The sequence below is a fragment of the Oncorhynchus mykiss genome, chromosome 32 (genome assembly GCF_013265735.2).
Source record: "Oncorhynchus mykiss isolate Arlee chromosome 32, USDA_OmykA_1.1, whole genome shotgun sequence".
In the NCBI taxonomy this organism is placed as follows: domain Eukaryota; kingdom Metazoa; phylum Chordata; class Actinopteri; order Salmoniformes; family Salmonidae; genus Oncorhynchus; species Oncorhynchus mykiss.
In genome coordinates this window covers 4,257,294-4,272,345 of record NC_050572.1, presented here as the reverse complement: position 1 = coordinate 4,272,345, position 15,052 = coordinate 4,257,294, and the positions used below count along the sequence as shown (strand labels likewise).

The window sequence follows — 15,052 nt, the reverse complement described above, 5'->3', positions numbered from 1 at the left end:
ACAACACTCCAATATTAATTGCCTGCAGCTAGATAAATGGTGATATGTTGTGGTGACACTGGGGGATTGTCAAGGGGTTGTCAAGGGGGTTGTCAAGGGGATTGTCAAGGGGGTTGTCAAGGGGATTGTCAAGGGGGTTGTCAAGGGGGTTGTCAAGGGGATTGTCAAGGGGGTGGTCAAAGGGGTTGTCAAGGGGATTGTCAAGGAGGTTGTCAAGGGGCTTGACAAGGGGGTTGTCAAGGGGCATGTCAAGGGGGTTGTCAAGGGGCTTGACAAGGGGGTTGTCAAGGGGCTTGTCAAGGGGCTTGTCAAGGGGATTGTCAAGGGGCTAGTGAAGGGGATTGTCAAGGGGCATGTCAAGGGGCTTGTCAAGGGGCTTGTCAATAGGATTGTCAAGTGGATTGTAAAGGAGCTTGTCAAGAGGCTTGTCAAGGGGGTTGTCAAGAAGGCTTGTCAAGACAATTTTCAAGGGGCTAGTCAAAGGGCTTGTCAAGAGGCTTGTGACGAGGATTGTCAAAAAGGCTTGTCAAGGGGATTGGCAATGGGCTTGTCAAAGGGTTGTCAAGGCGATTGTCAAGGGGATTGTCAGGGGGCTTGTCAAGGGGGCTGTCAGGTGGTTTGTCATGGAACTTGTCCAGGGAGTTGTCAAGTGGATTGTCAAGGGTCTTGGCAATGGGCTTGTCAAGGGGATTGTCAAGGATATTGGTCAAAATGGTTGTCGAAGGGTTGTCAAAGGGATTGTCAAGAGGCATGTAAAAGTGATTGACGTGTTTTGTCAAGGGGCTTTTCAAAGGGATTCTCAAGGGGATTCTCAAGGGTTTTGTCAATGGGCTTGTCAAGGGGCTCGTCAAGGGGATTCTCAAGAGGATTCTCAAGGGGCTTGTCAAGGGGCTTGTCAAAGGGTTGTCAAGTAGATTGTCAAATGTTTTTTGAAGGGGCTTGTCAAGGGGGCTGTCAAGGGGCTTGTCAAGGGGATTGTCAAGGTGCTTGTCAATGGGGTTGTCAAGGGGATGGTCAAGGGGCTTGTCAAGGGGAGTGTTAAGGACATTGTCAAAGGGTTGTCAAAGAGAAAGTCAAGGTTATTGTCAAGGGGATTGTCAAATTGATTGTCAAGGGGTATTCTCAAGGGGCTTGTCAATGGGCTTGTCAATGGGCTTGTTAAGGGGCTTGTCAATGGGCTTGTTAAGGGGCTTGTCAAGGGGCTTGTCAAAGGGTTGTCAAGGGGATTGTCAAGGAGATTGTCAAGGGGATTGTCAAGGGGCTTGTCAAGTGGATTGTCAAGGGGCTTGTCAAGGGGATTGTCAAGGGGCTTGTCAAAGGGCTTGTCAAGTGGATTGTCAAGGGGCTTGTCAAGGGGATTCTCAAGGGGCTTGTCAATGGGCTTGTCAAAGGGCTTGTCAAGGGGATTCTCAAGAGGATTCTCAAGGGGCTTGTCAAGGGGCTTGTCAAAGGGTTGTCAAGTAGATTGTCAAATGTTTTTTGAAGGGGCTTGTCAAGGGGCTTGTCAAGGGGATTGTCAAGGGGCTTGTCAAAGGGCTTGTCAAGTGGATTGTCAAGGGGCTTGTCAAGGGGCTTGTCAAGGGGATTGTCAAGGTGCTTGTCAATGGGGTTGTCAAGGGGATGGTCAAGGGGCTTGTCAAGGGGAGTGTTAAGGACATTGTCAAAGGGTTGTCAAAGAGAAAGTCAAGGTTATTGTCAAGGGGATTGTCAAATTGATTGTCAAGGGGTATTCTCAAGGGGCTTGTCAATGGGCTTGTCAATGGGCTTGTTAAGGGGCTTGTCAATGGGCTTGTTAAGGGGCTTGTCAAGGGGCTTGTCAAAGGGTTGTCAAGGGGATTGTCAAGGAGATTGTCAAGGGGATTGTCAAGGGGCTTGTCAAGTGGATTGTCAAGGGGCTTGTCAAGGGGATTGTCAAGGGGCTTGTCAAAGGACTTGTCAAGTGGATTGTCAAGGGGCTTGTCAAGGGGCTTGTCAAGTGGATTTTCAAGTGGCTTGTCAAGGGGATTGTCAAGGGGCTTGTCAAAGGGCTTGTCAAGTGGATTGTCAAGGGGCTTGTCTTGGGGATTCTCAAGGGGCTTGTCAAGGGGATTGTCATTGGGATTGTCAAGTGGTTTGTAATGAAGCTTGTCAATGGGGTTGTCAAGGGGACTGTCATGGAGCTTGTCAAAGGGATTGTCAAGGGGTTTGTGAAGGGGAGTGTTAAGGGCATTGTCAAGAGGTTTTTCAAGGAGATTGTCAAGGTGCTTTTCAAGGTGCTTGTCAAGCGGATTATCAAGGGTATTGTCAAGTGGCTTGTGAAGGGGATTGTCCTGGGAATTGTCCAAGGAATTATCATTTGGCCTGTCAAGGGGCTTGTCAATGCGATTGTCAAATGGTTTGTCAAGGAGCCTGTCAAGGTGGTATTCAAGAGGCTTGGCAAGGGGCTTTTCAAGAGGCTTGTCAAGGGGATTGTCAAGAGGCTTGTAAAAGGGATTGTCAAGGGGTTTGTGAAGGGGAGTGTTAAGGGCATTGTCAAGAGGTTTTTCAAGGAGATTGTCAAGGTGCTTTTCAAGGTGCTTGTCAAGCGGATTATCAAGGGTATTGTCAAGTGGCTTGTGAAGGGGATTGTCCTGGGAATTGTCCAAGGAATTATCATTTGGCCTGTCAAGGGGCTTGTCAATGCGATTGTCAAATGGTTTGTCAAGGAGCCTGTCAAGGTGGTATTCAAGAGGCTTGGCAAGGGGCTTATCAAAGGGTTGTCAAGTTGATTTTCAAGTGGTTTGTCATGGAGCTTGTCATGGGGGTTGTCAAGGGGCTTCTCAAGGGGCTTGTCAATGGGAGTGTTAAGGGGATTTGCAAGAGGCTTGTCAAGGAGATTGTCAAGGTGCTTGTCAAGGGGATTGTCAAGGGAATAGTCAAGCGGATTGTCAAGTGGCTTGTGAAGGGTATAGTCAATGGAATTTTCAAGGGGCTTATCAAGAGGATTGTCAAGGGGATTGTCAAGGAGCTTGTGAAGGGTATAGTCAATGGAATTTTCAAGTGGCTTTTCAAAGGGTTGTCAAGGGGATTGTCAAAAGATTGTCAAGGGGATTTTCAAGTGGTTTGTCAAGGAGCTTGTCAAGGGGGTTGTCAAGGGTTTTAACAATGGGCATCGTCAAGGGGATTGTCAAAAGTTTGTCAAGAAGCTTGTGAAGGGGATTGTCCAGGGGCTTGTTTTGGTCATATATTGTCGTGTGTGTAATTTTGTGTGTAATCATCTACACTAGCGTTCAACATTTTGGGGTCACTTAGAAATGTCCTTGTTTTTGAAAGATAAGCTAATTTTTGGTCCATTAAAAAAACATACATTTGATCAGAAATACAGTTTATACATTGTTAATGTTGTAAATTACTATTGTAGCTGGAAACAGCAGATTTTTAATGGAATATCTACATAGCTGTACAGAGGCCCATTATCAGCAACCGTCACTCCTGTTTTCCAATGGCACGTTTTTAGCCAATCCACGTTTATCATTTTAAAAGTCTAATTGATCATTAGAAAACCCTTTCGGGAATTATGTTAGCACAGCTGAAAAATGTTGTTCTAATTACAGAAGCAATTAAACTGGCCTTCTTTAGACTGAGTATCTGGAGCATCAGCATTTGTGGGTTCGATTACAGGCTCCAAATGGCCAGAAACAAATAATTTTCTTCTGAGACTCATCAGCCTATTCTTGTTATGAGAAATGAAGGCTATTCCATGCAAGAAATTGCCAAGAAACTGAAGAGCTTGTACCTCACTTTGTACTACTCCCTTCACAGATGTCAGGTATACTCCATCTACGGCCTCTAGGTCATCAGCCTGCTGATTATCCTGCACACCTGTCACCTTCGACTGCACCTCATGACAATCACCTGGACTCCGTCACTTCCATCCATCTGTCACTCCCCTTGGTTCTTTCCTCAGGTGTTATTGACTCTGTTTTCATATTGGTGCCTTGTTTGTGGTTCTTTTTCATTGTTTCTTTTATTTATTAAAACACTCCCTGAACTTGCTTCCCGAATCTCAGCGCACTCGTTGCAGAATAACACCTCACCTAAGGGAAGCATCAGGGTGCTTTTTAATTTTATTTTTTTGTGTCAGAGTAATGATGTTGGGTCCGGGAACTGCTTCAGGCTCTCATGCCTCAGCCAGTTTGCCAGGCTCTCATGCCTCAGCCAGTTCGCCAGGCTCCCCTGCCTCAGCCAGCTCGTCAGGCTCCCCTGCCTCAGCCAGTTCGTCAGGTTTCCCCTGCCTCAGCCGGCTCGTCAGGTTCTCATGCCTCAGCCAGCTCGTCAGGTTGTCATGCCTCAGCCAGCTCGTCGGGTTCTCATGCCTCAGCCGGCTCGTCAGGTTCTCATGCCTCAGCCAGCTCGTCAGGCTCCCCTGCCTCAGCCAGCTCGTCAGGCTCCTCTGCCTCAGCCAGTTCGCCAGGCTCCCCTGCCTCAGCTAGCTCGTCAGGTTCTCATGCCTCAGCCAGCTCGTCAGGTTCTCATGCCTCAGCCAGTTTGCCAGCCTCCCCTGCCTCAGCTAGCTCATCAGGTTCTCATGCCTCAGCCAGCTCATCAGGTTCTCATGCCTCAGCCGGCTCGTCAGGTTCTCATGCCTCAGCCAGCTCGTCAGGCTCCCCTGCCTCAGCTAGCTCATCAGGTTCTCATGCCTCAGCCGGCTCGTCAGGCTCTCATGCCTCAGCCAGTTCGCCAGGCTCCCCTTCCTCAGCCAGTTCGCCTTGCTCCCCTGCCTCTGCCAGCTCGTCAGGCTCTCATGCCTCAGCCGGCTTATCAGGCTCCCCTGCTTCCACCGGCTCGTCAGGCTCTCATGCCTCAGCCAGATTGCCAGGCTCCCCTGCCTCAACCGATCTGTTAGGTTCCCGCACCCCAGCTGACTTGACAGGTTCCAGTGCCTCAGTTGGCGTGACAGATTCTCGCACATCAGCAGGGGTGACCGGTCCGCTCCTGATCCCCGGGTTCGTCCCCTTTGACGGCATCTTGCAACATCTGTCAAGCATGGTGGAGGCAATGTGATGGATCTGGGTGTGCTCTGGTGGTGGTAAAGTGGGATATTTGTATAACGTAAATGGGATCTTGAAGAAGGCAACACCATGCCATACCCTGTGAACGGCGCTTAATTAATTGGAGCCAATGTGCTCCTACAACAGGACAATGATCCAAAGCACAGCTCCAAACTATGCAGTAACTATTTAGGGAAGAAGCGGTCAGCTGGTTTTCTGTCTAGAAAGGAGTGGTCAGCAGAGTCACCAGATCTCAACCCTACTGAGCTGTTGTGGGAGCAGTTTGACCGTATGGTACGTAAAAAGTCCCCCATCAAGCCAATCCAACTTGTGGGTGGTGCCTCAGGAAGCATGGGGTGAAATCTCTTCAGATTACCTCAACAAATGGACAACTAGAATGCCAAAGGTCTGCAAGGATGTAATTGCAGCAAATGGAAGATTAGTTTACGAAAGCAAAATTTGAAGGACACAATTATTATTTAAATTAAAAATCATTATTTATAACCTTGTCAACATCTTGACTATAATTCCTTTTCATTTTGCAACTAATTTCATGTATGTTTTCATGGAAAACACGGTTATTTCTAAGTGACCCAAAAATGGATTGGTAGTGTATGTGTGTGGATACCTGTGTTTGTGCACATGCCTGTTCCTATGCTTGTAATGTAACGAGGCATACTCAAGAAGCACCGCTTATACTCAGTCAGGGATGCAGAAATACCTTGGCTTTCTGCACCACTAATAGAGAGATCAAAGGCATTTCTGCACCACTGACTGAGAAAGCCGAGGTGTTTGTGCATCACTGACAGACAGCCACAGCATTTCTGCATCACTGACAGAGACAGCCACAGCATTTCTGCATCACTGACAGACAGCCACAGCATTTCTGCATCACTGACAGAGACAGCCACAGCATTTCTGCATCACTGACAGAGACAGCCACAGCATTTCTGCATCACTGACAGACAGCCACAGCATTTCTGCATCACTGACAGAGACAGCCACAGCATTTCTGCATCACTGACAGACAGCCACAGCATTTCTGCATCACTGACAGACAGCCACAGCATTTCTGCATCACTGACAGAGACAGCCACAGCATTTCTGCATCACTGACAGACAGCCACAGCATTTCTGCATCACTGACAGACAGCCACAGCATTTCTGCATCACTGACAGAGACAGCCACAGCATTTCTGCATCACTGACAGACAGCCACAGCATTTCTGCATCACTGACAGAGACAGCCACAGCATTTCTGCATCACTGACAGACAGCCACAGCATTTCTGCATCACTGACAGACAGCCACAGCATTTCTGCATCACTGACAGAGACAGCCACAGCATTTCTGCATCACTGACAGACAGCCACAGCATTTCTGCATCACTGACAGAGACAGCCACAGCATTTCTGCATCACTGACAGACAGCCACAGCATTTCTGCATCACTGACAGAGACAGCCACAGCATTTCTGCATCACTGACAGAGACAGCCACAGCATTTCTGCATCACTGACAGACAGCCACAGCATTTCTGCATCACTGACAGAGACAGCCACAGCATTTCTGCATCACTGACAGACAGCCACAGCATTTCTGCATCACTGACAGACAGCCACAGCATTTCTGCATCACTGACAGAGACAGCCACAGCATTTCTGCATCACTGACAGAGACAGCCACAGCATTTCTGCATCACTGACAGACAGCCACAGCATTTCTGCATCACTGACAGACAGCCACAGCATTTCTGCATCACTGACAGAGACAGCCACAGCATTTCTGCATCACTGACAGAGACAGCCACAGCATTTCTGCATCACTGACAGAGACAGCCACAGCATTTCTGCATCACTGACAGACAGCCACAGCATTTCTGCATCTAGTACTAGGTCTCAGGAAGGCAGTAGTGATGCACTAGCCATCTGTTTGTTAGCTTTACCAAGACAGTAGTGTCCACTTTGTTGGTGTTTGAACTTGCAAATATCCCCTTTAATGTTACTTGTTTCTCAGTCTACTTTGCTAACCACATGTTCTCCCTCTCTCCATTCACCCCCCCCCCCCCTTCTCCATTTCCCCCCAACAGCTCAGAACTGCAGTTATTCTCTCCAGAGCCCCAACGGTACGATAGAGAGCCCTGGCTACCCGTACGGTTACCCCAACTATGCCAACTGTACGTGGGTGATCCTGGCAGCAGAACACAACAGGATACAGCTGGTGTTCCAAGGTTTCGCTCTAGAGGAAGACTTTGACCTGCTGTCTGTCTACGACGGTCCGCCCAGCCCGGGGAACCTTAGGACCAGGTCAGAATTATGAACTTGGATGATTTGCGATAAGATGGTTGGGCTTAATAGGGACATGACTTTTCCTTGGCAAGGTGACAGGATCAGGAAAAACCCTGATGCATTGAGTTGGCACTAGCCTCTGCAATGTGAGTTGATTCAACATATCTCCCAGTGGGATCAGTGAGCAGAATAGGGCACTGGAGATTAGACCTCTGCAGTAACACTAATAGGTCTGTAGTGGACAGTAACACTAACAGGTCTGTAGTGGACAGTAACACTAACAGGTCTGTAGTAACAGTAACACTAGCAGGTCTGTAGTAACAGTAACACTAACAGGTCTGTAGTGGACAGTAACACTAACAGGTCTGTAGTGGACAGTAACACTAACAGGTCTGTAGTGGACAGTAACACTAACAGGTCTGTAGTGGACAGTAACACTAACAGGTCTGTAGTGGACAGTAACACTAACAGGTCTGTAGTAACAGTAACACTAACAGGTCTGTAGTGGACAGTAACACTAACAGGTCTGTAGTGGACAGTAACACTAACAGGTCTGTAGTGGACAGTAACACTAACAGGTCTGTAGTGGACAGTAACACTAACAGGTCTGTAGTGGAGAGTAACACTAACAGGTCTGTAGTGGACAGTAACACTAACAGGTCTGTAGTGGACAGTAACACTAACAGGTCTGTAGTGGACAGTAACACTAACAGGTCTGTAGTAACAGTAACACTAACAGAGGTCTGTAGTGGACAGTAACACTAACAGGTCTGTAGTGGACAGTAACACTAACAGGTCTGTAGTGGACAGTAACACTAACAGGTCTGTAGTGGACAGTAACACTAACAGGTCTGTAGTGGACAGTAACACTAACAGGTCTGTAGTGGACAGTAACACTAACAGGTCTGTAGTGGAGAGTAACACTAACAGGTCTGTAGTGGACAGTAACACTAACAGGTCTGTAGTGGACAGTAACACTAACAGGTCTGTAGTGGACAGTAACACTAACAGGTCTGTAGTGGACAGTAACACTAACAGGTCTGTAGTGGACAGTAACACTAACAGGTCTGTAGTGGACAGTAACACTAACAGGTCTGTAGTGGACAGTAACACTAACAGGTCTGTAGTGGACAGTAACACTAACAGGTCTGTAGTAACAGTAACACTAACAGGTCTGTAGTAACAGTAACACTAACAGGTCTGTAGTGGACAGTAACACTAACAGGTCTGTAGTGGACAGTAACACTAGCAGGTCTGTAGTGGACAGTAACACTAACAGGTCTGTAGTGGACAGTAACACTAACAGGTCTGTAGTGGACAGTAACACTAACAGGTCTGTAGTAACAGTATCACTAACAGGTCTGTAGTGGACAGTAACACTAACAGGTCTGTAGTGGACAGTAACACTAACAGGTCTGTAGTGGACAGTAACACTAGCAGGTCTGTAGTGGACAGTAACACTAACAGGTCTGTAGTGGACAGTAACACTAACAGGTCTGTAGTGGACAGTAACACTAACAGGTCTGTAGTGGACAGTAACACTAACAGAGGTCTGTAGTGGACAGTAACACTAGCAGGTCTGTAGTGGACAGTAACACTAACAGGTCTGTAGTGGACAGTAACACTAACAGGTCTGTAGTGGACAGTAACACTAACAGGTCTGTAGTGGACAGTAACACTAACAGGTCTGTAGTGGACAGTAACACTAACAGGTCTGTAGTGGACAGTAACACTAACAGAGGTCTGTAGTGGACAGTAACACTAACAGGTCTGTAGTGGACAGTAACACTAACAGGTCTGTAGTGGACAGTAACACTAACAGGTCTGTAGTAACAGTAACACTAACAGGTCTGTAGTGGACAGTAACACTAACAGGTCTGTAGTGGACAGTAACACTAATAGGTCTGTAGTGGACAGTAACACTAACAGGTCTGTAGTGGACAGTAACACTAACAGGTCTGTAGTAACAGTAACACTAACAGGTCTGTAGTAACAGTAACACTAACAGGTCTGTAGTAACAGTAACACTAACAGAGGTCTGTAGTGGACAGTAACACTAACAGGTCTGTAGTGGACAGTAACACTAACAGGTCTGTAGTGGACAGTAACACTAACAGGTCTGTAGTGGACAGTAACACTAACAGGTCTGTAGTAACAGTAACACTAACAGGTCTGTAGTGGACAGTAACACTAACAGGTCTGTAGTAGACAGTAACACTAACAGGTCTGTAGTAACAGTAACACTAACAGGTCTGTAGTAACAGTAACACTAACAGGTCTGTAGTGGACAGTAACACTAACAGGTCTGTAGTGGACAGTAACACTAACAGGTCTGTAGTGGACAGTAACACTAACAGGTCTGTAGTAACAGTAACACTAACAGGTCTGTAGTGGACAGTAACACTAACAGGTCTGTAGTAACAGTAACACTAACAGGTCTGTAGTGGACAGTAACACTAACAGGTCTGTAGTGGACAGTAACACTAACAGAGGTCTGTAGTGGACAGTAACACTAACAGGTCTGTAGTGGACAGTAACACTAACAGGTCTGTAGTGGACAGTAACACTAACAGGTCTGTAGTGGACAGTAACACTAACAGGTCTGTAGTAGACAGTAACACTAACAGGTCTGTAGTGGACAGTAACACTAACAGGTCTGTAGTGGACAGTAACACTAACAGGTCTGTAGTGGACAGTAACACTAACAGGTCTGTAGTGGACAGTAACACTAACAGGTCTGTAGTGGACAGTAACACTAACAGGTCTGTAGTGGACAGTAACACTAACAGGTCTGTAGTGGACAGTAACACTAACAGGTCTGTAGTAACAGTAACACTAACAGGTCTGTAGTGGACAGTAACACTAACAGGTCTGTAGTGGACAGTAACACTAACAGAGGTCTGTAGTGGACAGTAACACTAACAGGTCTGTAGTGGACAGTAACACTAACAGAGGTCTGTAGTGGACAGTAACACTAACAGGTCTGTAGTAACAGTAACACTAACAGGTCTGTAGTGGACAGTAACACTAACAGGTCTGTAGTGGACAGTAACACTAACAGGTCTGTAGTAACAGTAACACTAACAGAGGTCTGTAGTGGACAGTAACACTAACAGGTCTGTAGTAACAGTAACACTAACAGGTCTGTAGTGGACAGTAACACTAACAGGTCTGTAGTGGACAGTAACACTAACAGGTCTGTAGTGGACAGTAACACTAACAGGTCTGTAGTGGACAGTAACACTAACAGGTCTGTAGTGGACAGTAACACTAACAGGTCTGTAGTGGACAGTAACACTAACAGGTCTGTAGTGGACAGTAACACTAACAGGTCTGTAGTAACAGTAACACTAACAGGTCTGTAGTGGACAGTAACACTAACAGGTCTGTAGTGGACAGTAACACTAACAGGTCTGTAGTAACAGTAACACTAACAGGTCTGTAGTGGACAGTAACACTAACAGGTCTGTAGTGGACAGTAACACTAACAGGTCTGTAGTGGACAGTAACACTAACAGAGGTCTGTAGTGGACAGTAACACTAACAGGTCTGTAGTGGACAGTAACACTAACAGGTCTGTAGTGGACAGTAACACTAACAGGTCTGTAGTGGACAGTAACACTAACAGGTCTGTAGTAACAGTAACACTAACAGGTCTGTAGTGGACAGTAACACTAACAGGTCTGTAGTGGACAGTAACACTAACAGGTCTGTAGTGGACAGTAACACTAACAGGTCTGTAGTAGACAGTAACACTAACAGGTCTGTAGTAGACAGTAACACTAACAGGTCTGTAGTGGACAGTAACACTAACAGGTCTGTAGTGGACAGTAACACTAACAGGTCTGTAGTGGACAGTAACACTAACAGGTCTGTAGTGGACAGTAACACTAACAGAGGTCTGTAGTGGACAGTAACACTAGCAGGTCTGTAGTGGACAGTAACACTAACAGGTCTGTAGTAACAGTAACACTAACAGGTCTGTAGTAACAGTAACACTAACAGGTCTGTAGTAGACAGTAACACTAACAGGTCTGTAGTAACAGTAACACTAACAGGTCTGTAGTGGACAGTAACACTAACAGGTCTGTAGTGGACAGTAACACTAACAGAGGTCTGTAGTGGACAGTAACACTAACAGGTCTGTAGTAACAGTAACACTAACAGGTCTGTAGTAACAGTAACACTAACAGGTCTGTAGTGGACAGTAACACTAACAGGTCTGTAGTGGACAGTAACACTAACAGAGGTCTGTAGTGGACAGTAACACTAACAGGTCTGTAGTGGAGAGTAACACTAACAGGTCTGTAGTAACAGTAACACTAACAGGTCTGTAGTGGACAGTAACACTAACAGGTCTGTAGTGGACAGTAACACTAACAGGTCTGTAGTGGACAGTAACACTAACAGAGGTCTGTAGTGGACAGTAACACTAACAGGTCTGTAGTAGACAGTAACACTAACAGGTCTGTAGTGGACAGTAACACTAACAGGTCTGTAGTGGACAGTAACACTAACAGGTCTGTAGTGGACAGTAACACTAACAGGTCTGTAGTGGACAGTAACACTAACAGGTCTGTAGTAACAGTAACACTAACAGGTCTGTAGTGGACAGTAACACTAACAGGTCTGTAGTAACAGTAACACTAACAGGTCTGTAGTGGACAGTAACACTAACAGGTCTGTAGTGGACAGTAACACTAACAGGTCTGTAGTGGACAGTAACACTAACAGAGGTCTGTAGTGGACAGTAACACTAACAGGTCTGTAGTGGACAGTAACACTAACAGGTCTGTAGTGGACAGTAACACTAACAGGTCTGTAGTGGACAGTAACACTAACAGGTCTGTAGTGGACAGTAACACTAACAGGTCTGTAGTGGACAGTAACACTAACAGGTCTGTAGTGGACAGTAACACTAACAGGTCTGTAGTGGACAGTAACACTAACAGGTCTGTAGTGGACAGTAACACTAACAGGTCTGTAGTAACAGTAACACTAACAGGTCTGTAGTGGACAGTAACACTAACAGGTCTGTAGTGGACAGTAACACTAGCAGGTCTGTAGTGGACAGTAACACTAACAGGTCTGTAGTGGACAGTAACACTAACAGGTCTGTAGTAGACAGTAACACTAACAGGTCTGTAGTGGACAGTAACACTAACAGGTCTGTAGTGGACAGTAACACTAACAGGTCTGTAGTGGACAGTAACACTAACAGGTCTGTAGTGGACAGTAACACTAACAGGTCTGTAGTGGACAGTAACACTAACAGGTCTGTAGTGGACAGTAACACTAACAGGTCTGTAGTGGACAGTAACACTAACAGGTCTGTAGTAACAGTAACACTAACAGGTCTGTAGTGGACAGTAACACTAACAGGTCTGTAGTGGACAGTAACACTAGCAGGTCTGTAGTGGACAGTAACACTAGCAGGTCTGTAGTGGACAGTAACACTAACAGGTCTGTAGTAGACAGTAACACTAACAGGTCTGTAGTGGACAGTAACACTAACAGGTATGTAGTGGACAGTAACACTAACAGGTCTGTAGTGGACAGTAACACTAACAGGTCTGTAGTAACAGTAACACTAACAGGTCTGTAGTGGACAGTAACACTAACAGGTCTGTAGTGGACAGTAACACTAACAGGTCTGTAGTGGACAGTAACACTAACAGGTCTGTAGTGGACAGTAACACTAACAGGTCTGTAGTAACAGTAACACTAACAGGTCTGTAGTGGACAGTAACACTAACAGGTCTGTAGTGGACAGTAACACTAACAGGTCTGTAGTGGACAGTAACACTAACAGAGGTCTGTAGTGGACAGTAACACTAACAGGTCTGTAGTGGACAGTAACACTAACAGGTCTGTAGTGGACAGTAACACTAACAGAGGTCTGTAGTGGACAGTAACACTAACAGGTCTGTAGTAACAGTAACACTAACAGGTCTGTAGTAACAGTAACACTAACAGGTCTGTAGTGGACAGTAACACTAACAGGTCTGTAGTGGACAGTAACACTAACAGAGGTCTGTAGTGGACAGTAACACTAACAGGTCTGTAGTGGACAGTAACACTAACAGGTCTGTAGTAACAGTAACACTAACAGGTCTGTAGTGGACAGTAACACTAACAGGTCTGTAGTAACAGTAACACTAACAGGTCTGTAGTGGACAGTAACACTAACAGAGGTCTGTAGTGGACAGTAACACTAACAGGTCTGTAGTAACAGTAACACTAACAGGTCTGTAGTAACAGTAACACTAACAGGTCTGTAGTGGACAGTAACACTAACAGGTCTGTAGTGGACAGTAACACTAACAGGTCTGTAGTGGACAGTAACACTAACAGGTCTGTAGTGGACAGTAACACTAACAGAGGTCTGTAGTGGACAGTAACACTAACAGGTCTGTAGTAACAGTAACACTAACAGGTCTGTAGTGGACAGTAACACTAACAGGTCTGTAGTAGACAGTAACACTAACAGGTCTGTAGTAACAGTAACACTAACAGGTCTGTAGTGGACAGTAACACTAACAGGTCTGTAGTGGACAGTAACACTAACAGGTCTGTAGTAACAGTAACACTAACAGAGGTCTGTAGTGGACAGTAACACTAACAGGTCTGTAGTGGACAGTAACACTAACAGGTCTGTAGTGGACAGTAACACTAACAGGTCTGTAGTGGACAGTAACACTAACAGGTCTGTAGTGGACAGTAACACTAACAGGTCTGTAGTGGACAGTAACACTAACAGGTCTGTAGTAGACAGTAACACTAACAGGTCTGTAGTGGACAGTAACACTAACAGGTCTGTAGTGGACAGTAACACTAACAGGTCTGTAGTAACAGTAACACTAACAGGTCTGTAGTAACAGTAACACTAACAGGTCTGTAGTAACAGTAACACTAACAGGTCTGTAGTGGACAGTAACACTAACAGGTCTGTAGTGGACAGTAACACTAACAGGTCTGTAGTGGACAGTAACACTAACAGGTCTGTAGTGGACAGTAACACTAACAGGTCTGTAGTGGACAGTAACACTAACAGGTCTGTAGTAACAGTAACACTAACAGGTCTGTAGTAACAGTAACACTAACAGGTCTGTAGTAACAGTAACACTAACAGGTCTGTAGTGGACAGTAACACTAACAGGTCTGTAGTGGACAGTAACACTAACAGGTCTGTAGTGGACAGTAACACTAACAGGTCTGTAGTGGACAGTAACACTAACAGGTCTGTAGTGGACAGTTCTGTACAGTAGTGTTTCAGACTTCTAAAGGTGGTCCAGGGTCCATTCTGGGTCAGGTATGTTTGAAAGCTATTGGAAATTCGTATTTTGGAGTGTCTGTATTAGGGCTGGGGCGTTCATACAATGTTGTCAGCCGGTGATTGTCCTGCCGGTCTCACGGTAATTGTCCCGTTAATGAACATAAACACATTAATCATCTCCTGGCTTCCACACACAGTCTACAAGCCACCTATGAAGACCTTTTGAAACATCTACAGTTTAAAAATGGTATACATCTGTGTCATAAAGCCTACAACTTCACAATAAATCCATTATTTATTTTAGACAGGAAGTATGATAGGAAGGAAATGTCTATTTAAGAAGAACAGAATAGTATACTCTGAGCTGTCGTTATGTCAGGTCCTGATCTGGCTGTGACATATGGCTGTGGGATACACTAGATCATTTAGCAGAGGTCTGTAGTAACAGTAGTGGATTAGATAGATCATTTAGCAGACAAG

General features: G+C 45.8%; 1 protein-coding gene across 1 annotated transcript in view; it reads left to right on the top strand.

Annotated features, from left to right (window-relative positions):
• The window catches only part of LOC118946538 (CUB and sushi domain-containing protein 2-like), a 211,896-nt gene that overhangs the window by 50,443 nt on the left and 146,401 nt on the right, over positions 1-15,052 (top strand). The window contains exon 2 of the mRNA XM_036971825.1: positions 7,098-7,314. Within this exon, the coding sequence (XP_036827720.1) occupies positions 7,098-7,314 (217 nt within the window). The remainder of the gene's footprint in view (positions 1-7,097; positions 7,315-15,052) is intronic.